At 35.9% G+C, this 24,191-nt stretch overlaps 1 protein-coding gene across 7 annotated transcripts in view; it reads right to left on the reverse strand.

The window, feature by feature from the left end:
• Positions 1-1,690: 1,690 nt before the first annotated feature.
• Positions 1,691-24,191, reverse strand: part of POC1B (POC1 centriolar protein B) — a 43,948-nt gene continuing 21,447 nt past the window's right edge. Inside the window, exons 10-14 of one of the 7 annotated variants that reach the window (XR_005259163.1) lie at positions 21,722-21,843; positions 8,986-9,150; positions 8,837-8,907; positions 8,054-8,206; positions 3,062-3,194 (exon numbers count right to left, since the gene is read on the reverse strand). Coding sequence is in view for 2 of the 7 variants with exons in the window: in XM_038155476.1 (XP_038011404.1) it covers positions 1,708-1,809; positions 3,012-3,194; positions 21,757-21,843 (372 nt within the window). In the remaining 5 variants the exon portion in view is untranslated. Of the gene's footprint in view, positions 1,810-3,011; positions 3,195-8,053; positions 9,151-21,716; positions 21,844-24,191 lie in introns of those variants that run through there. The other 6 variants (XR_005259162.1, XR_005259161.1, XM_038155476.1 and 3 more) reach the window with 6 other exon arrangements.

Consider the following 24,191-nt stretch of genomic DNA (forward strand, 5'->3'; position numbering starts at 1 on the left):
ACATATATATAGACAGTCACTAAGAGAAAACAAGAAATAAGCAAGCATTTTAATAGCTACATGGTTTTGTGTCTTCTAATGGGGACAAGAAAAGGCAAAAACCACAAGAGCACTTGCAAATTCATAAAGTGAAGTACATTTGATCCAAAAGACAGCATTTACATAACTTTGTGTTATATAGCAGTATAAACAATTGCATAATCAAAGGTCAGGCTGGAAGACATATGACCATTCTTTGACAAAAAATCTGTGGTTAGGATGCTGCCTAGAAACAGTTGCATTCAAAAATTTTATAAGAGACTGCTTCTTTACCATAACCAGTAGTGCTCAAGCCTGAGCTGCAAATATGGAATACCTCTTGGTAAAAATCAGAGTTAATGAAGGAAGTGAGGTGGTGTCTGGCTATCTGAAGATGGTCGCTGAGAGAGAAAATCAGTTATACAAGGAAAATTGACTGTACATTTCTGTGGCCTGAGCTGCAGTCATATTTACACAGTGAGCTTGTGTACGGAAGTTGAACTCTGCTGATGTTAATGAGGTTCAGCTTGGGAAATGGGCTTTATCTATATACAGTCAGTTGCAGAATTGGATTAAAGTGCTTCCCCATTTCAAGTGTCCTATTTTTCAACATACACGTAAAGTGACAGAAACACATGATTACGTAGCTTCGACTGTGGATTTGCAACAGGTGTTCTGCAATTGCCTTCTAAAAAAAAAACAGATAGACATAAAGAAAACAAATATTTTCCATTAAAAAATAAGACCCAAAATCGTCTTTCTAAGAATTGCATTTTTATTAAAAATAAAACTCAAATTGTCATACACTGTAAAGTTTTCCTGACTTATGTCTGCATTCACAATGCATTACTTGATGGGGAACATTGACAGCATGCAAAGCTTGAGCACACGTGGACATTCTTATAGGATAAGAATGTTTTGTATTTATGACCCAGATTTTGCATCTTTTGTGTTTGGTTTAAATATATTCTTCAGAAGTATAAAGCTCATTTTTGTTTTTATAAATATGAAAAGTGAATTTTGATGGGGATACAATAGGCAGAAGTGTTCAAGTGCATCAAAACTCATGTTTTACAGCTGGATTCACATAGATGCAGTTATAGATTCAAAGTTTAAGTGACTTAATTTCTGCATTTGTAACTAAAAGTTTTCACACTACGTCTTCTTGCAAGCATTACTAAAATGTTTAGAAGATACAGAATAGCACACTACTTTTTGGTAAAACACTTGAAAATATGTAAGGGACAAAAAACACCTCTGGCATTTTTGTACTATGTCTTACTTAATTTAGGTGTTTAAGTAATGTTGTCTTAGCACAAAGAACATTATTTTCACAATCATTGACTGAGTTTAAAAATCTGCACAGTGGTAACCTGCAAAATAACTGCTATTCATCTAAAAATACGTAGTTAGTGGCTTAGTTATATTCAAAGATCTTGTTAGGTTGAAATAAGAGTTCTGGAATGTTCAGTGGAAATGATTTACAAAGTACTAGTTTTGATTGGGTTACACTTCATTGAATAGATAACCAGAATATCTGCTTGCTACCAATGTTTGAAAATTTTTTAAAATTTCTTCCATTTTTATTACTTTGATTTGATGTTTCTGCTTATAGCAAAATCCAATGAAGAAATATTCCTTGTGATTTTATGAAACATACTCATCAACATAGTTCATTTTCGTATTTTATTAGTTCTGTTTTCCCTTAAGTAACATTTTTTGCTGATGTTTTATGCATTCTTTCAATTTATCTTCTGTACAAGTAAGACGTTGTTCCAGGCCTGAAATGGTCTGCACGAAGAAGAGAATAAATTCAATTTGGTTTATATTATTCACACAGTGTAATAAAAGCGTGCAATGTAAAAAAGCAATTTTAACTCAACAGGAAAAAATACTATAAGATGGCTTCTCCTTAGCTATTCCACTATTTACAACTGCATTTAAAAATTATTTAAAAATTTGCTTCCATGGAGATCGTCTAAAGGCTTTTGTTTTCACAAAGCATTTTCACCAAGAAAGAGACATACATACATGTATAATGTAAAGTACTCTGAAATACTATGTGAAAGTTGCATCCATATTCCAATAGAAAAACAGCCATCACTGTGACCACAAATGATATCTTTCAAAAAACTAAAAGAAACTTTTAAGGCATCCCCAAGAAATGGAAGTGAGAAAAAAATATACTATTAAAAGGCATTTATTCTCCATGATATTATCTTCAGTGGATGAAGTAGGTTTTTGGACCCAGGCTGGCAGTTTCTCTTACAACTTACAACACAAATAATTTCCAACTCATGACTTGACTCCATACTTCCCAAAACCTGTTTCTTCCTACTTAACACATATATTGCAAAAGAACAAAGAAAAAAAACCTTAGCTGCTCCATTTTGAAGTGATTTAATGTCAGTATATTACAGACTACAAAGAAGCATCCAAAAACATAAACTAAATCTGGATTACAAAGATGTATTGAGCATTTGCAAACAAGTGACTCAAAGTCACTGACTGAGACTGAGTATTTGTGCAGTTTCATTGGCACAAGGACTTACTGCACTGCTTGGATTCCTACCTAAGCCAACACCTCACACACTAAGTCGGGAAAAGGATTAAATGGTACATTGCAAATTTACTTTGTTCATCCCCTGCTAGTGCGTGATTGTTCCAGCTGGAATGTCTGCTAAACAACTGCCTTCTGACAAAACTACCTAGATCTCACTACTGAAAAACAGCTATTCTCTTCACCCAGAGTTAAAAATACAGCAACAATCTTTATGATTATGTACCAGGAAGCTTTCACTTTGGCAAACACAATACATATAATCAATATTTTCTGAAAGGAAAACACCAAAACAGTCACTTGACTATACAGCTATTCAAAATAACCCCATAGTATTTTATGTTCTGATTTATGAACTGATTCCAGGGTATTCTTGTTCTCTGATAGCAGTGTTATTTTGCACTTCAAGCATCACCTGTTATTGCATACTTACTAGAATTAATATCTCCAGCTGCCCCACAATGTGGTCCAAAGCACAGTCCACGGAGGAGGAGATGCCTCTGTGCTGTCCCACACTAAGCACAGCTGACCCACTCTCCCTCTCTGCCTTTCTTTTTGAACTTCTTGCTGAGGAAGAAGCAGAGGGACTCAGCAGTTCTTCACTTCTGCCAACACCCTTGAATAGAGAAACATCATTTGAAGATTCAGCTGCCTTTGTCTTCATTTAAGTGGAACCACATCATAAGATAGACAGGACAGCCAAAAGTCAGGCTTTTAATTTAAAAAAAAATCTACACACACACACACACACACACATATATATATATATATATATATATGCATACACACAAGGACCCTCAGATTTGCTTTTTGTACCAGGTTCAATTCATAACACTTCAATTTGTTCTGACCTAAGAGAGAATTCCAGCTGTGATGGATGAGGCAAAATTCTTAGTAGTCTTTATGTTTGCATATGTATGCAGGTAGATGTATGCAGGTACATGTTTCAGGTACGTATGATTGAAGAGCTACGTGCTGTACCACTAGGGCTTGAATTAAAGCTTGAATAAATACAATTAATGAGGGGCATTATCTTCAAAAGGATAGCTCTGGTTGACAAAGAAATTCACTCAGAGTAGTCATACAGATGAAAAATCCTTATATGACTAGACAAGCTAGTTGATGAGTTTCTGTCAAGAATGATTTACATGTAGCTGACCCTGCATTTGAATCATGTAGGATCAGAGACTGATGGATTAAATACTACCACAATGACAATGCAACTATTTAAATTTAAGTAATACTAAATCATATCAATATTATTGTGAACTTATACTGCTGCATTATCCACAATAGCATTCCTGTCTTCAGTGCCATCCTGCACAGTCCTGTGTGGTAGGAAACAGCTGAAAGCAGAGGCTGTGGTGAGGTAAGAGAGCAAAAAAGAAAGTCTTACGACCCTCTCTGAATTAAAAGTCCCATTGTGCAGTTACATTCTGCAAGGACAGGTCTCAAGACTCCAGACAAGAACCCATGAAGTCCAGAGCATGACGTTAGAGGCAGGGGCACATACCCAGGCATGTACTTCAGACCTAACTGACAATGCTACAAAGCCAGAGGGAACCCTTCTCAAGGTTTGATAGTACCATGGTATTCACTGACATCACTTCCACTGATTTCTTTTATCGTAGCATTGTCAGTTAAGGTCTGAAGTAAGAGAGATTATTTCAACCCAAGGAGGAAAGCTATCAATTCAGTAAAGAGAGCAAATGCTAAGCTACTAGAAGTCTCACTGGTTTTTTCCTACAGTAAAACTGATTTAAACTTCAGTATATCAGACAAATAGACCTGAAAGGATGTTTTGTATCTCAGTAAACTGCCACCAGCATTGCAAGTCAGAGTAATGGAAAAGTCCTCTTTCAATTTGCTGCTTAACCCAGTAAATTATGATTTTTCTGTTACATATTCAAAGACTTAGAAGCACAATACAACATAAAGGCATTTACAGAAGTAAGGCAAAGAGCTTGATGTTTGTCAAAACTCAAACAAGATAAGCAAATAAGTGAGCTTTCAAAATTTGTAAGAGAAATTAAAAACTACCATTTCAAATTTTCAACTTATCTAACTTGTGTCCAAAATGGTTATTTTTAATCGTATTCTGGAAATTTGTAGAGACTTTTTTAAACACTGTCAGACATCAAGTATGTTGGTATAATTTTAAGATTATCTGCTTTATATTTTAACCTTTCGTAATATCTAACTTTACAATCTCCTCCAGCTCAGCAAAAGGTCCAAAATGGCTGAAATCTAACAACACTCAAATGCCAAAACCTTGCTGTAAAGGAGTGACACTAGTCTCAAAAGATTTCCTTTACTTTTGGATACCAGTTAGTAATGTCCAACACTTTTATTCAGCACAACATTTCATTTTAAATGAAGGTCCTTTTAAAGACTTTCTATTCAAAGTCTATTTCAAATGAAAAGTTTCAAGAATTAAATGTTGTCTTTCCTTCTATTTAGCCCCTTTCTAAAGTACTTGAAATGATAACAATTCATAAACAACAATTCTGTATGTCACCAGCAATATAGTAGAAATGTCTCATATTAAAAAAACCCAAACTATTCTGAGAGTCATCAGAGCTATAGCTTATTTTGAAAGAATAAATTTTAATAAGGCAATCAATTTTAAATTGTTACTTCTGAATAAAGCAAAGAAGAAAATTAAAAATGTGTACAGTGTTTCCACTTACAGACCATTAGTAATAACATAAACTCACATTTGGGCAACTTCATGCAAGTTATAAATAAGGAGGAGAAGGAACGGATTTAATTAATCAATAGGAAGTTATTACCATGACATTACCAGCGGATGTTCAGCAGAAAATTAAATTTAGCTTATAAAATGATGTCACAAACAGCAAACCATAATTGCTCATCTTTGTTTTCTGTCAAGCAAAATAGCCAAAACTCTGTGGGTGGTACTTGATCAATCTGTGAAAAATCCTTACACGTAACCTTATCACCTCTGCCTGTTCCCAGACATTTTCCCATGAAACATTCACACAGCACATAGACACAAACACTGCATCCCAGTCTCCCTTTGCTTCATAACTGTTAAGAATAGAATCTGAGTAAAATGCATCCATATATAAGGATGCCTGAGCAGTTTTATTTATAGAAATTTTTAAAAAATCCCTCAAGGGAAATCAGAAAAAAAGAAAAAATACACGTCTCTCTCACACAATTGCCTATCAACAGGCTTCCATCCTCTACGAGCTCCAAATTTGGAAACCACAGACCAGAGTTTCTAAAAGCATATCTCAGAGATCTTATAATTAAGATGGGCTTATAAAAAAGTGACATTGGTAAGCTTCCTAATGAATCACAAAAATTGGCATGGTCTGCTTTATAAAAATAAACCTTTAAATTTTGAACACATGGTACATTTGCCTACTAATAGTAAAATATTTCTGATACTGTGATTAAAACAACTACAAACAATTAGTCATTAGTAGGGCATTAAGCTCAAACAGATCAAAGAGCAAAGGCATAACAGAGTAGTGTCCCACCTTACCAGATGCTGAATTCCTGTTTTTCGATTATTTGAAATCATGGGAAATTTTCAGGAGAAACAGTGCTATCATTATCCCTACTTTTTTCCTCCTCCAGTGAACCTACCCTCATATAAAAATGGTTCACTGTGGAAATGCTAACCATTCAAGAGTTGTTTTTTCTTTTTTGGGGTTTTTTGTTTGTTTGTTTGTTTTTGTTTTGGGTTTTTCATTTGTTTGCTTTTTGGGGTTTTTTGTTGTTGGCTTTGGTTTCTTGGTGGAGGTTGGGTTTATTGTAGGATATAATTACTCACAGATCGCTTCTACTGCTTTGAAATTATTTTTTTCAGTCAATGAGTGATCCACATAAAACAGCTCTCTGATCTATTAGTCGAACACTGAGTATGTTAAATCACAATCTGTTTTATCAGCTCCTACTGAAGAAAACTTCCCTGTAGTTTCAGCTGATGACAGCACTCTTCATTTTCTCTTCTCTTGCATGCACATGAATCAGCACAGCAACATGTGCCAAGTTTCTGCCCCATGTTATCTGATGAGGTATCTCTGGAATTGTTTATTTGCAAATTTTAATGAAGTTTTGCATTCAAGCAGTAAAATACAGATAAACCATGTGGTGCATCCAGAGCAAAGTTCTACTAAGCATTTCTAGCTTGAGCAGTCCGCCTTCAGAACTTGTAACACAGACTCTCACGCTTCAATCAAAGTCTTTCATGTCGTCTTACACATCAGAGTCTTCTCCAGCTATTAAAAAAGTGCCCAAGCTGAAATAAAAAATTTAAAGTGCACTTAACAGAAGTGCATCACATCCAGTCTGACATGGAAACACCTTAAAGGCCACTGAAGGTAGCACACTGTTCAGTTTAGAGCCTGATCATGAGCAGTGGTACCAGGTTACAAACTCACGGCCAATAAAACAGGCCAAACTATCAGACTGTATTCTTTAGCAAAACAGGCACTTCCCCCTTAGATGGAAGAGCAAAACACTTTAGGTCTTGAAAATAGCAAATTCAGCCAGAAGCTAACTGAGTTTATAGAGGCCAGAAGGCCAGTACAAAGCAATGAAAACTTGTAGCTTATCTTGGATGGGGTTTTTTATGTAATTATCTGCACAAAATTAACTGAAATCCTGATGCACTCACAGCTATGGTCTGATTAATCAGATTTATTTATTTCTATCAGGATGACAGCTATATTGAATTTAGTATTCTTGTGATGGCATGAAATAATAAACTCCCCTGTCCATAAGCACATCTCAAGATATCCTGAAAGTTCTAGGCAAAGAAATTACATCACATTTTACAAGCAACCTTTCACACACATAATGAGAGACTGACTACATAGTTTTCTTATGTCATCTTTTTCCCAGAGTGATTCTTCTGGTTTGAGAAAACCCTGTAAAACAGTACATCCAACACACTCAGTATTTTATGATTCCACATTTACAGAATGTAGTAGAGAAGAAAAATATTTTCTCTGTACTTCATCCATTCAAGAAAACACTGAAAATGAACATACAATAACCCCTGTCTTCTCAAAAAAAATTTAAAAATTATTTCAATTTCCCTAATAAAAACCTCTTAGAAGTTCGTGAATACTTGAGTGCATCCAGTTAGAAATAATTAATATTCCTGAAATACTTCTTTCTAAACTCTCAGATCATCAGTAATAAACTTTACTTAAAACCAGATGATTCTTTCTTTCTAATTTGCTCATTGATCTTAATTTCCAATATTAATAGTACCCTGCACAGTCTGTATCAGTTTAAACTTTTAGAAAAAGCTAAGGATTTCCCCCAAAAAACCAAGCAATACTGGTGAAAAATTACGAATTGATAATTAAAAACTAACTCAACAAAAAAAACCCCCACAAAACAAACAAACAAACAAACAAACAAACAAAAGCCCCCAACAAAACAACCAAAAAACCCCACCCCCAAAGCATATCATAAACATCCAAAACAAACCAGGCAGAAATCATTGGAGGTTCAATTTCCAAAGGTGAGAATCCCCTGTCAGGAAGTCAATTCAAATGTAACAGTTCAAGAAGACCATACTTAAACACTTTCATAAGTTATAAAAACACTTGCACCATGGGCACCAAAATATAAAAGTGTACCCTGTAGAAGAAAGGCAAAGAAAGGTAATCAATTACCTCCAGTATATCTTCAGCTTCAGCAAGAAGCTTTGTAAAACTAAGGAAAAACAACATGACACTACAGAAGCATTTCCTACTATTTACAATTATGAAATAAAGTAGCCAAGTTTAATTTAGGCAAATTACTTAGGACTGCTTGCATGCACACCCAAGGGGACATCTTATGGCTAAAACTGAAAAAAAGTTTCTATTATGGTGCCTTTTTACCTGCACAGAGTCCTAATAAAAATTGTATCACAGACTCTGCTTGAACTTCTTACCCATTCCAGGGCAGAGAAAAGCTAAAGGAGGGCAGGAGGAATACTTGTAACAGAAACTGAATATATAATGAAACGCTTAGTAGAAGGAAGTAAAAATAGATACTTAATAACTCTATGTGGACAAGACCTCCTTTCTACCACTATAAATAGAATATTCTGCTATTTTTGATATTACAAATGTTAATGAATAAAAACAAAGGACTTTCCTAACATGTGGGCAAACTCCCTGTACTTCAAATAGCGGATCGTGGGGATTGACAAAGGGCATTAAGTACGTGGGAGGAAGGAGGCAGGGTGTGAGTGAGAGTAGAGCATCCTCACCAGGAACATACCTAATCAGAGAAACGACAGCCATTCTTCTGGCTTGCCTGCTCATGACTCCTTTCTGTCCTCTTTCCCCTACCTAAAAAAAACTGAATGAAAGCCTTTAGACCAATACCTAGCTAGAAAAGTCTAACTGAACTTTAGAAAGAAGCAATACCTGGTAGCAGTGAGTTTGTTGTACAGAGTCTTAAATTATATATAAAGGACAGCACTTCCTCTATCTCATTCAAAGTCACCTAGTATATCCATATTCAACATGAATTTACAATGAAAAGAGGTTGATCAACAAACTCAGAGGAATTTCTTGAAGGCATGTTTACTCCTGAGAAAAAAAATAAAAGAATATACTTTACAATATGCATTTGATTTCTCCTAGATAAGGCTTCCATCCTTAACCTGTTGGGGCAAAACTAATCTTGAACAATTTACACTGTATGTAAATGAGAAGAACTAAAGGAATACACTTCTGTCTTAAACCCCACTTCTCAATAAGAATGAACAAAAAATTACTGAATAGACAAAAAAATCCAGACAGACTCTGCCAGAACAAGAACTGAAGGCTGTGAATAATGTCCTCCTCAGCCCTGCAGAAAGCTGAGAAGGGCTGCAGTCCCTGGGCTCCAGGCAGGGGTCTGGTACTCCTCAAGAGCAGGAGGCTGGCACAGGGCAGAGCTGCCTGTGCTGCAGAGCCTCCCCCCATGCACTGGCACTGTAGCAGGCCCCCCCTGCTGCAGGAGCACACTGGAGCTGTTTGCCAGCCCGTACATAACTGCATACTTATATGCATATCTACGCACAACTTCCTTCAAAGTTATATGCAAAGCTAAAAGAAACTCCTTTCTGCCAGCAGAGCTGCATCTGTATCAATGGTTTTTGTCAGGATCAGTGTCAGTGCTATGGTACAAATTTTCTTATTTTGCTACCTCATATCAACATAACTTGTGTCATAAGAAAACTTTGTTGCACAGACAAACCTAAATTGCCTCCTGTTAGGGGATGCTATGGGGGCAGGACGTCCACACAAAGATTTCCCACAGAAATCTCTTCCTAGCTGAGATCTGGCAGTTTTAAATTCCTTTCAGGCAGCAGTAACCACAGGTTACCACAGTATACCACTTGACCAGGTGGCTATCAATGATACCACTGAGTTTGTTTACTCCATAGAAGCAAGTGTCAAATGTCCTCTAATATTAATTACTTAAAGGAAAATATTAAAGAGTTAAAAGCATTTGAAATTAAGTTAGCAATCCAGCATAGCAGAGTCCAAAGTTAAATCCAACAGGGCCAGAACAACTGCTTGAACACTTTACCAAAGAGACAGATACTACTATCTGCAAAAGAAAAAAAAAAAAAGTCCAGTATTTCATAGCTTGGAACTGAAATCCTCTGACTGTAGCCATGAAAAATATATTTTACTATATAATAGAAGAAACATGGTTCTTCAGCATTTTACCAAGATTTTTGTTAATGAAATGCTTCACCTATAGTGGATGGTGAAGGTTTCAAAAGAACTTCAACATTTTAACAACAGTGCCACAAAAAATACTCCCATAATGATAAAATGAAGCTTCAAAATTTTGATTGAAAAGTCAAATTTATGTGCTTTTATTAGATTTCACAAAACACTTAAGAGAATGTAGCAAAAGTCCATCCTGAGCTATTTCAGTGTTCAGCATTAGTAAATATTCAGAAGGTTTGGATAAGCTGTCCCATTTGTCAAGGTAAAAATAATACTCAGTCCTGCTTTGTTCAGAGGTGGAATTCTAAAAAATTGCTTTGGTAGCACCAGAACAACTTTGCACTTAAAACTTTTGCACTCTTGCACTCAGTTGAGTTTTAGAATTTACTGTGATAGAATCAAATTGGGGAACAACAGAAATGGAGAAATTTGAAAATTACATACAAATATCCAAGAAATGTTAACTTTGGAGTGGTCTGACAGGCCTGTTTCACTCTTGAAAAATAATTTCTGTAACTCAAGGATTATTTGTACTTTAAAAGTATCAGTAACAAAAGAAGCCCCAGCAACAGCATACTTATTAGCTAGAGATGTTAAAGCATTATGCATATTTTTTATGTGTTTAATGGGGTATTTTTATCTTCCATTTCAGAAGCTAATAAATGTTGTAATTGTATTTCTGGCAAAATACTTCCTACTCCAACCACAGCAAAAAAGACTATTGGTTTGGAAATAACTTCACAAGTCAGATAATGATACTGATTTTTAATATATCCTGTAATAATGGAGAAAATAGCAGGGGTGTGGGGAAGCTGAAATTCTATCAGTAATCACAAAGGATAAACAGGACAATTGTGTGGTCACAGGTCACAGTCAGCATGAGAACTATCAGGAAAAAGCCAAAAAATCAACTAAAAAGTTGACCTAGGACATATAGAGCAAATATTTAAGGCTTAACGTCAATTCAGTTTGAGGGGACAAAAAAGAAATGGTTTTTCAAACTGAAGACCTCTCTATTTAAATATTTATTCAAAGTGTTATTGATAAAATCATCCTTTTTTTAATATCCATAATATGCATGCTACAATTTTATTAATGCATTTTAGGTTGTAATACATCATGAACTTAATTATCTTGCTAGTGTATCTTCAAAAATGGTTAAATCAGAAAGACACTGCAGAATTATGCTGGGCTTAGTAACTCCATTGAAATCTGCTCCTGTTTTAGTCCCATACAAAACATACCAGCTATTTGGAAAATCAAGTTAACAGGTGATAAAAAAGGCATCCTGTAAACTATTAAAACAGTCAGGGTGACTTGGCATTCTGACTCTATTCAACTGACAAAATGCAACTTTATGTACACATGCAAGGCATCAGAGAAGAATACACTAGAGAGTAATACACTACAGAAAGCAGAGGTGTTGAGAAGATCTACAATGACATAACTGGACAAAATGATAAACCTTTATGATAAGGTTACTGAGTGAAGAATTACAGTATCTTACATGCAACTAAATGAAACTGCTAAGCAAGTAGTATTGTACTATTTCACTACACTAGCAAAAACTGGAAGTATGGACATGGAATTCCTTTCCCAAGAGACATAAGGAAGGGAGAAACATCTTGGAAGAGTAACCTTTTCAGTGAGGAATACTTGATACTGGTTAATCTAAAAACAGCTTAAGGATAAAGCAATTCTTTCAAATCTCTGTTGCAATTAAGGAGTCTTCCTTTCCAATAAAAATACTGCAGTATTTATCTCAGAGTTGCATTGCAATGCCTTCACTTCAGGATCTAACATGCAGAGTGGAACTCACACTTTGGTGGGCAGGAAATACCCATGCAGTAAGAACATGCCAGAGGACAGCATCTCTCCCCTCCCCACCTCCCTCCTTCAACTAATCCGAACTGCTACAAACCAGAGTACCATATGTCAGGGGATACGGAGAAAATAAGAACAAGCCCAAACCCAACCAACCAACTCTTCAGAGCAGTAAGGCCACATACCTCCACTTATGGTGTCACCCACAGAGCTACTAATTTTTTCCCCAAATATTTTTTATTGCAAAATGCAACAGAATCCAGTGTTCCTCTTCCAGAATTACCAACCATAGACTGTTTCTAACTTGCTTTCCTCTGATTTCATATGCTCTCGGCTTTTACTTTACAATGCTTCAAATTCAAGCAAAAAGGATGGAACTGCCTCCATTCAGTCTCAGTCACCTGCTGTTTACATTACAGCCATGCAGACAGAAAAAATCTGAATCGTCTCAGGCTGAAAAAAATAACTGAATCCAACATACATACTTCCTGAACAAAAGGAAACCATTACTACCACCTTCTTTCCTCCTATTTTTTTCCATTGCAACTTAAGAAAGATATTCAGCTGTTGCATGCATGCAACACACCTGTTTGTATTAAAGCACAGTGATGCTGGATACATGGCCCCACAGACATCAGTCAATACAGTTCGATTACAGCCAGCTCTGATCTACTCCTTCATTGCTAAGTTATTTTTTTCTCATTATTTTCTTTGTGCTCCTATTAATGTTTGGACAGCTGAACAGATCAGGGAATTGACATGGATGAAATTAACCAGATAAAAACAGCCATTAAGTTGAAATGACTGTGAAATCATCCTTTAGCATTGTTCTACCTAATTTCTAACCCCCACACTGTTTTGGTGGAAGATACAAGCCAAGATGTTTTTCTTCATCAAACATCTATCTGCTGAAGAAAACCTTTTTTCCTTAGTTGCTGAATTTTATTTGAAAAGTCTCATTTTTTCAGTCTTGTTTTAAAGCAACCTATGTAATCTTTGGATGTGACTCAGTGTTTCCATTATCTCACATTAAGCAAGTAACTACATCTCTTACTGCAAACTCGACAGTAATGCAGCATAGTTTCAAGGAGAGATGTGCTGTATTGGAACTAATACATTTGGAAAACAAACAAGCTTTTAGTCAGAAAACATCCTCTGGGTTTAGATATCACTCTAATCTAAGTGATAACCAGAATTTGCTAGCACTTATTTAAGCACTGTCATCTAGGAAAAAAATAAAATTTTGAAGCAGTATTCAAGTGTTTGCTTTATAACAAACTTGCTTTAACAACTTTGAATAACATTTGGGTTTTATATAAAAATAAATTTCATTCAAGTATATATAAAAATAAATTGTAAATTAATTTCAGTCAAGTTTCTACCACACAGTTGCAAGCATGCTATGCTAAACTTATACTCCAGTTGTATTTAAGAACAAAGAGTAATTCAAGGGCAGTATTTTAGCTTTACAATCTTATTTTCTGACATACTTGATCTGTAGCTCAGCTTTATTATGCAACTTAAACAAAAATAAAATCTTGCAGCCTTCTCTAAGAGACACACATTATGAGCTAAACTTTGCATTCCCTTGCTTTTTAGTCCCACAAAATGTGCAATCTCAGAATTATTAAACTCTTGTGAATACAAAGAAGTCGAAAACTTTATTTGTACTACTGCATTAAAAAAGTTAAACTAGGTGCTTACAGGGTAACAGAACCACTGAATGATAACTTTATTAACTTCCATTAAACTAAATGACTCACAAATGTCATTTAGATCAGTAGTAAATCATCATCTAGGTCAGCAGGAAGCTCATTACAGACTGACAATCCAAGTGACAGAAACACTTTTCTACAAGTGCTATAGTAGTAATTTCCTGTGTGAAAGGCTTGCTGCTGTTCCTGCATTCCTCAGGGGACACTTCTTCTCAGAGGATGTTACTCTTCCCCAGGAAGAGGAAGGAACCAGTTGTTATTGGATGTGTGGGCTGATAGCTGTCGGGCATTTTCTGCATGCCGCAGAATCAGCTGTGAGAACTGTGAATACAGCTTAGATTTCCAGTCAAAGCAGAGGAAAACACTGCTTGAGCAGACAAGGTCAGAGCATACATGTACAGTATCTCAGGAAACTGAGAGAGAAATAATACCTGGAACTTCCATCCCTCCAGTTCCCAGAAATGTGCTAATGTGCTAAAGGAACAATATACAGACATGGATCAACTTGGAAAACATTCCTGAAACACAGCTGCCCTGAGTAAGACCCTACAAAAAGTAAAATTTTGCCAGTTTTAAAAGGCCTATCTTCTTACAAAATATTTGTGTATGTGTGCACGTGTAAAATTTTTTCCTGTTACATCCCTCTCCTAGGCTTCCTGTTCTATAGGAACTCAAGCTCCCTCCATATGTGTTGAGACACTGTTTTACAGGGTGGGTCACCAGTAGCTACTCCATGACTATTCCAGTATCACATCCACTGACTTTTTCTTAAGTGATAGCACTGTTTCCTTATTCTAACTGCTTATTTCCAAATTTCATTTAAAAAAATCCACCAATTATTTGATTATAACATTATTAGGGAGACAGAACAGTGACACACAAATAAACAGTACAATCTCAAAGTACATTTCCTCAGGAAAGCAGGCTAAAAATAGCATAAGAAATATTTTATTCTTGCACTCTCTAGTGCCCAAATTCAGAACTCAGTCTGCAATAAAAACCTGACTTTCTCTCCAGCTCCAGTTCACTCAGAGAATATAATCAAGATCATTAAGGAACATCATGACATGTATTATTACTTAATTATGTAGAGGCACAATATACTTCCTGTTCTCTCCTTGTAAACCAGCAGTTACATGCTGTGTTAGAATAGCATCACCACAAGGTGCAAGGACCATTTGGATCATATTCCTCTTTTATGACATGCGTGGGGTTCACATTCAAGCATTTGATCCTTAAGCTCTATCTGATGCTAGTGGTATCAAAGCATACTAATTCTAAGATTACGTACACAAATCTTTCTAAACATGCCTAGACATCTACAGCAGCTCAAAATGCAAGTTTAAAAATTCACTGCTCAATATGCAAAACACTTCATCTTTTCTGCACTTGTGATGAGCCATTTTGTTCATATACACCTTACCTTCCTTAGAAGGCTCTTAGTTGGGCAACAGAAAAAGCTGTCTCTACTGCTTCATGCTTATTCCAGATGGATTAGGAATCCAGATGGATTAGGAGTAGCCTTTGGGAGAATGGGAGACATTGCTTCTCTGAAAGCAGCTGAACATGTTTAGCTGCAGAGTTTTGGGGAGAAGGCAGCCCATCCTCTTGCACCAGCCCCACACATGCTAGGCTACATGCCTAGCATGCAAAGAGTAGAAAGGTCTGCCTAAAGTGTACCATATGCCGAGCTGACACTAAAAATTGCCTATCTAAAAGAAAGATTGGACAGAGAGGGGGATTCATTTGCAAAGACACAAAAGCACAATTCTTATTTTTATTCTGCTGCACTGAACACTTCAGACTTCCTCCATTTACAGTACTTATTCTGCGTTTGTATCAGACTTAGCATGAGCCATTTAGAGCCCATTTGAGAGTTTTTTGGTATGCTCATCTATGAAAAAGGTGCAAATGGGTTTACCTCAAAACTTTGGAGACACAAGATCTCTTCACACTATTTCCTAATTTAATTCTGTTTGTTATTGAGAGTTCAGGGAGTTGACAATTCAAATAAGCATTTACTGGTAATCAGAAGAATGGCAGTAAAATAAAAAAAGTTCATAGCTATTCAGGGAGTGGCCTTTCTTATTTCCCTGTCTGGGAACAAAGAAGGTAAGGTGATGGAAGAGGCTGGGAACTGTCAATACTTGTCAAAGCCCTTTTACCCATGGGATCACTCCCCAGTGCAGAGCTCAGTCTAATTGGCAACTGAGTTTTGGACAAGGAAGTGGGGCAGTGATTCTAGTCTTTCTTTCAAAGAGAATACTGCTGGAACTTTTCCTTGGTAGAGAAAAATGTATGCATACCATGTGTTGATCAGAGTTTTTGTCTGAGGACGTTTAGGAAAGTTGATATCCTTGAATTACAGAAAGCTGTTTGTTGTGCTTTCAAATGATCTATAAAAAACAGCAAAGGCAACTACTCTGCACAATGAAGTGACATATAAGTTTTGTTCTACCAGCTGTTCCCTTTTGAATTGGACTTAGGCCCCAGAGGAGATGAACTATGTATAAAATTGCCATTACCTCCTTTCTTCCTTTTACCCTTCCCATAACCTCACTGAAGACAGTTGGTGTTTATTTCCTTGTAAGGCTGAAACTAGGAAAGGATGCAAATCAGAATAAATTTGAAGTTGCATGGTAAGGAAAACATGAAGTGTTTTAAAAATTAGTTTTTAAGATACAATTTCTATTGTCATCCTCTCCTACTGGATTCTGGAGTTATGTTAAGGAACAAGGAAGAGATATTACTGCAAAAGCTTTTCAAAGCAAATTTCCTTCAGGAAGAAGAGCTGACTAAGACTTCATATATGCAGAAATGGAACAATACATACAAATTTTTCATTTATAATTGCTGTCTTTCCAAATACATGGGGTGTTTTTTGATTGTGGAGCTTGGTTGTTTTTTTGGGGCTTTTTTTTAAATTCAAAACAGAGGCAGAGAAAAGTGTATCAAAAATACCTAAACCCTGAAACACAAACTGCAAAAGCGATGTGTACAGAACAAATTGAGAGTACAGATACTTCTATTTTTTGCCTCAAGACATCTACTACAAATGCAGTACAGATAAACTTTCTATTTTAAAACTTAATATGTTCTTTTTGCTCCAAACAGAAACAATCCTTATCTTTCCTTACTCAGTAATAAACCTAGTCTTAATTTTGCAGGAGTTGTACTATAAACTAACAATAAGAATGTCTTTTTTTTTTTAGTGTTAAATGGCACTGGAAGAGAAAAAACAGCAAACATCTCCCAGCTAGTGCAGACATTCTGACTTCCAGATTACAGTACATTGCTTTGCTTCCTCCAAATCCTGTTTACATGAGCAAGGTCAGGGGATGAAACATTAGAGAGCCTCTACAGTGATTTCCTGCTTCTGTCAGTAAAAACTACAGAGGCACCATCAACTTTCCCTTGGTTCCAACAGCTTATTAGGGACCGGAGGTTACCAGTGTAGTGCTTTGCAGAATTGAAAAGACCCAACCTCTCTCATGACTAAAACTAAAATTGAAGGACGAAACAGAAAGAAGTAGTCCCAAAGAGAAACAAAACTTCCATTTTTTCCTTTTCAATAGTTCAGAAAACAAAAGCAATGTTAAGTTGCTTGACACATGGAGAAGGAGTGGGAGAGAGGCATTAATGCTTTCAGAATCTTCAATGAAATAGAAAGGACAAAGAAGCACCACCTCCAGGCCCCAGATTTGACCCAAATTTAGTGAATATTTTCAGAGTGCTAAAGGCAAGAATACAGCTAATTTCTAGTAACTGCAACATATGAGGACTCCTATCATTGAAAAAGTCAGGACATCACACAAGTACGAGTTTGTTAGGCATTCACAGCTAATTTTTACAGTGCTTTCAATAATACACAGGAGAACTGAATAAATGAATCATCAAATCCAAAGCTATATGCTAACCATAATACTACACAGAAATTCTTAATGGCGTTGTAATTGTAGTCCAAAAGAAAGTACATACTGAAGATTTCACTGAAATTTTTCCACTGACACAAGGATTCACTGACTTTACAAAAAAAGTTGCATCAGTACTAACCTTAAATGAAAAAAGATTTTTCATTCACCATGTTCAAAACAACTGGCCTAAGTACTAAACTAGAAAAGAAGCTGAAAAGATAAGGTGTTAACAATTCAGGCAGTTTAATAATGTAAATGTTTTTAGCAAAATCCCTATAAGAACATTCATATCTGCCTATCTTAGCTTAACCTCTGAAGCAAAAAAATACAACTAAATTTAAAAAAAAAGAACAGTAAAGCAGGCATTTTAAGTGTGGAAGCTGTGATGGATTGTTGGTTTAGATGAAGCAAGAAATTAAAATTCCATGAAAAGAGGTGAAGTAGGAGGAAGAGATAATACTAGTATTTTCTTAGACAGCTACAGCTCAAAATAAATGAACTGCTAAGATGCTAATATCTAAATATATAATTTAAATTCACAATAAAGAATCAAGAGTGTTATATTTTTAAATATTTGTTTTTAAAATCTTCTCTAGGCAGACTGTTGTTAAGAATAGATGATGGTGATACTTGGCTGCACCCTAATTATCTAGAGTAGTGTGTCCTCTTTTGGGCTTCTTGGTCCCAGATGGACACTGACATCCTGGAGCAAGTCAAGTTGAGAGTGAACAAGACAACAAAGGGGCTGGAACATATCGAGAAAAGGCAGAGAACCAGGTTTGTTCTCAGGAAGAAAAGGTACAGGGAGATCTTGCTGCCATCTCAGATATCTAATGGGTAGACAGAAAGAAGACAGACACACACAAATTAGAGGACCACTGTGAATTCAAGTCAACAAATATGTTGAAACACAGGATATTCTAGTTACATATTACGAAAAAAAATATTTTCATCAACCAAACATTAGAGCAAGCTGCCCAGAAAGGTGGTGGAATCTCTATCCTTACACATTATTAACAAATGAACTGGACAAGGCTTATAAGAACCTGATCCAAGCTGGCCTTGCTTTAAGGGGATGGTTAGATGAAATGACTCCATACATCCCTCTCAACTGATACTATATCACTTTCATTAATAAATCTTCAAAGAAGGAAGGAAAAGAAAAAACCTTTTTGCTTTGTCACAAATCATCTTGGGGCAGTAATAATGTATTTCCCATAAGTGGAGTAGGAGAACACACAACTCAAGCTGAAGAAAAGCTTCGCAATAAGAAGAGCACTCCCTCCTATTGTCCTTTCTCCTGGATTAGACTGAGACCTATAGAAGTTTTTGACCACTTACAGTCAGGAATTTTGGTAGTTACCCAACAAATCATTACAAAGTTTTGCATAGACCTTAAATCTTCCTGAAGGCATTTCAGGGAGCTTTAAGAAACTCACCAGAGATCCTACAGAAGTTTCAGTGCTGTAACTCACCCCAGAGAAAGGCTGTATTTAAAGACTCACAATTCAGACAGTGATCCATGAAAATATCTCCCTCCTTCAGCAGAAAAACTGGAGTAAATATGTTGATTAACTACTTCCAGTGGTCTAGGGACTTGCCAATATGTTTTGCAAATAACTTAAGATCCTGCTGTGTTACATGTGTGATAAATACATTGAAAAAGAATACATAAAGATACCTAAATGCAGACTGCATTTTTCTCTCTGCACATGTCAGAAAGGCAGAAGAACTCCTTAAGGCAGAGTCTTAAAAGAATAAGTAGGTATAGATAGGACACGTGTAAATTAACCTGACAATCTGATCAAAAATTTTTGTTATTTGAACAGTGTTCTTTCAGTAGAAGTAGTGCCAAAAAGCCATAAACACGTTTAAAATGGGTCTTGGAATATTTGCAGGGGAAGAAAAAAGCACAGTGATAACATCTTTGACAGCTAGTAGAAAAAGAGCAACCCATTGGGGCTGGAATCAGGGATATGTGTGAGATAGTATGATGAATTAGACTAGGACTCGAGGATGGCAACCTCAAGTTGATAAAGGACTAAGGAAAAAAAAATACAAGTAATACACAAAAGGAGTATCATTCAATTGAGGACAAACTGGATCAAGAGAAAATCTGTCAGTGAAGGTGTGATAGAAATAAAGGCAGCATCTGCCATTTTCTCATTGTTTCTTATGAAGAACACATCAAGCCTCTATTAGACAGTCTCCACACACTAGAGAAACTGAGAAAGCTTCAGATAAAAAGGTCCAAGTCACTGAGATCCAGAACCCTCTAGAAACAAGACACAAAGAGTCTAGGTGGCTGGCCTGATTAAGAAACAGGTGATAATTCCACAAATGACAGAAGCTGGTAATGTGGCAGACAGACATTGGACAGGAAGATGATAGTAAAAGATGAGCTGATATTAGAAAGTAGGGAGGACCAGATTGTTTGGAGAATGCTATTCACTATGGGAGAGGACGGATATTAGTGGCAAAGAAAACATGCAAATGATTCCTGAATCTGTGTGAACACTGGCAGGGATAGGGCGAACCTATGTTGAACAGGACAGTTGCCCTTAATGCTACAATGTGAGTAACAAGGTTACAGGAATGTTTCTAGATGGGAAAAGAAGCAGATGGGGAATGCTGAAATGCAACAGTGGCGAGAACCAATGTTAACTGGTAGATTGAGATACTGGGGGAAAAAAAAAAAATAGTGATTACTGACCCAGTCAAAAAGCATAAATTCTGAAGCAACATCTTTATTTTGAAGATTGTAAAGCCAGTCAAAAAAATGCTGTACTTCTTGGGTCAATGTACTCCTTTGAGTTCTAGGCATAAAGTTTTATAAGCTGCTTTCGTAGTAAAAGAATTAAGAAAGACTAAGTGATTTTTAGGTATGTAATAAAGAATTACAGTGCAACCATACATTTGAACTCTGTGATGAGCAGAGTAAGTAATGAACACAGAGTACTTAAAAGTGATTAGGTAGTCAATAAATTGTATCTATCACAATCCACTGTCTGTGAAGCCGACTAAACAGATGCCTGTAAGTCTACAAAGAACCATATTTCCATTATGAAAACTGATAAACCTTAAAATATATAACATTATCACCTATGAAATATAAGTTATTATATGATTATTTGTTTTGAAGTAAAGGTTTCTCATCAACCTGTGCATCATGACCTTCAAAAATGATCTTAAAGAATTTTACATAGTACCTTCACAACATAGCTTTCATAAAGCATTCATGACAAAATAGAACAGCAGAAACCACACCTGCTACCCTTTTGTAAGTATTAACCCTTCAAGCACAAAAACTTTTTATGGTAACTAAAATTGCTTAAGACACAATTTGTACATTCACAGGAACAGATTCAGAGCTAAAAGTAAAATTCTCATTTTAACCTAAATCTAGAACAGCGTGTCTTTTAGATGTCATACCAGGAGAGCATATTTCTCCTCCCACGAAACTGCCGCTAAAACATTGCCTTCCTCTCCTCCCACACGCCATACCAATGTCATATGTAAAGCCAACACTAAAAGACTCTAATCCTATCACTGTCTTAAAAGGTATTACTTTTTTCCCCCTTCTATTAACTATTAAATGCCTTAAAAGGAGAAATAATAAAACATCACTTTTAGAATTGCATCTGTGCGATAATGATTCTTTAGTGTTACCATTATTTGCAGATAAAGACAGAGTTACAAAAAGTGTTTGAGAATAAGCCAGGAATTTTAACAGTAATATTTAGATGTACTTAGCATGGGCTTATAAATAGAATTTGTGCTTAGTATAGTGGTAAAATTGCAGGTATAAAATGAAAGCTTTGCTATTACACCATCTTCTGGTTAGACTTGGGAACTGTGACAGAAAGTTTAAGTTGAGAATTTAGGATATTGAGCTCTGAGCAGTTGACAATGGCTAAAAAATCTATTGCGTTCATATGGACAGTAAAAGCACATTTCCAGAACATGTTGGTTATACCTTACCCTTTTTCTTTTTCTTTTTTCTTAAAGCAACTTACAGAAGTATTGAGATATGAAGATGTTCTAATATCGATGATAACTGGGTCAGGTGTTTGTATATCAGGCACATCAAAGGTAGGGTCGACCTGTTGAAAGTAAATTATAGCATTGTTTCAGCACCAACAGAGAAAAGGAGAACACACTTAGCAGATCAATTGGTTCCCAATCCCTATTCAAGTTCCTTAAGTCATCCATTACTAACAGACTATCAATATGCTTACTTCTTCTGTACCAACTCTGCTTGCCAAAATAACTTTGAAAGCACTTCTGTGGAAAACAGGTAGTAGGTAACATTGAAATCTGTGATAAGGTAACAGATCAAAGACAAAAGATGTTGCGCCTGAAAACGCAAGAAATGCTTTATACTGGGACAAAGTCAGAGGCTGATTGATCAGATCGAATGATAGATGAGAGAAATGTCATCACAGTATCTGCAATTTTGCTCTTAATATCACAATTACTACTTGCTTATCTTTGGTTATAGGAGTTAATCTATAACTTTAGCAATATTTTGCTAATGTCCTTTCCTGAAAGTGAAGCATTAAGAAAGTATCAGAGAATAAGAAATTTGAGAATTTCATGCTGCTTTTATCTTACGGTTTCACCTAAGGATTGGAATAACCTCCCTTTAAAAATCTGTGTGCATATTATCCCTACCACTATATTGTCTAGGTGTATCACAGCCTAAGATGTTTGCCTTCTCAAAATGATGCATGGAAGTACCTTTCTTAAATATTTTATGAACTGGCAAAATTTACAGAAAAACTAGATGACTTTCAAATCACCAAGAAGTCTGATGCAATATCATCAGTAATCCAGAGACAGTATTAATTCCAACCACCTTATTGAAAGCAGAAAAAAAATCCCAGAACCCCCAAAGCTCACACTTGCCTCGTGACAGGGTTAAGTTTAGTCGCTGAAAGTTTCTTAGCTACAAGGGTAATTTTATTTTGACTGCTCAAGAGGAAGATCCTACTATTTCACCTGAAGACCATCAAAACTGTCTCAGCCAGAGCTACTCATTCAGTAACTGCTTCAGTGCTATTTCCACAAGGAAAAATGCCTGATGTCCATACATTGGTATAAAGACCTTCAGGTCAGAGACATGTTTGTTAAGTAGCTAGAAAATAATCTTATATCTGGAATTAATAGTCAGGGAAGGAGGGCAGAAACACCTTGTACTGCCTGAAGACTTTTCATTCAGTTTATTTAGATTTCCATAACTTAAATGCAGAAATTTAGGTTAAAATTAATAGAAGCAAGACTTCCCTCAGTAAATACAAGTGGAAGAAGATAGACAAAGTTTACTAGCAAGCTAGAAGGTAAAGAAACATTTAAAAACAGCTATTACCTGATTATTCAAAGTGAGAGTGATTCTTACACTTTGCAGCACTTACAAATCAGAGAGAACAAACCTTCCTTAAGATGAAATCCTAATACTGTTTTTAAGCTTATTTACTTCTCTGAGTAGCAGTGCTTAGCTCCTTCTTTTATTCCGTTTCAACAAGCCATTCTTCATCTATGATCTTTTTTTTCTGTCTTCGATTACAGGTGCACCAGTCAAGAATGAGCAAGGACTCAGGGACAATCAAGAAAACCCATTCAGTTACATGGTCATCACAGCTGAACACTTAAAATTCTCTTTCATTTGTAGATATTAGGATCAAGTCTTGTTTTCTTTCAATTTTGTCAAACAGACTTGGAGGAAAGAAAGGGAGAGAGGAGAACCAAAGCCAGGTAACATGGTCTATGTAATAACCTTTTATTTAGCTGAAAATTCTACCATTTTAACTGGACTTCCCCTTTAGCATCTTCTCTGCAGAAACATGATTAATCAAAACCTCCTCTGAATACAGTATTGCTTACCACTTTTTCACTGTTAAGGTGAGCAGGAGAGGAAGGGCAAATTTTACTGTTTTGACTCTATACATATTATATCTATTGAGATTACACAGCCAACTGTCCAACAGAGTTGCCATTTGTTCAGTGCCCAGGATAATCAGGGTCAGTTGCTTCTGACATTGTCAGCCCGACAATAAATATAATTATTGCTTTATCCAAGTGCCAATCATACTATGAGCAGGTAAGACTAAAGTAATTTTCTAACATGCATCATTTGGGCACTGAAAAGAGGACAATGCATCTGCAGGATTCTGCAGAAGAGGGACAGTAGATGCCTACTACCTGTCAGTACTCTAATGTGGAGAAACTACTGTAGTATTATCACTAATAGCTCTTGAAACATCTTCTTTATGATAATATCTCTTTCTTGCATACATGGAAATATTGCAGAATGAGTTAAATTCTTGATATAGGTTGGTAAATAAATACGTAGTATAATTAAGTTTTTTTAAATGCTCTTTTTGTAGAAGTGTCACATCCTGGAGCTAGAATGAAAGTTCCTCTGAGTATACTTCTGCTTATTGCTTTACCA

The sequence above is a fragment of the Motacilla alba genome, chromosome 1A, assembly GCF_015832195.1.
Source record: "Motacilla alba alba isolate MOTALB_02 chromosome 1A, Motacilla_alba_V1.0_pri, whole genome shotgun sequence".
NCBI lineage: Eukaryota > Metazoa > Chordata > Aves > Passeriformes > Motacillidae > Motacilla > Motacilla alba.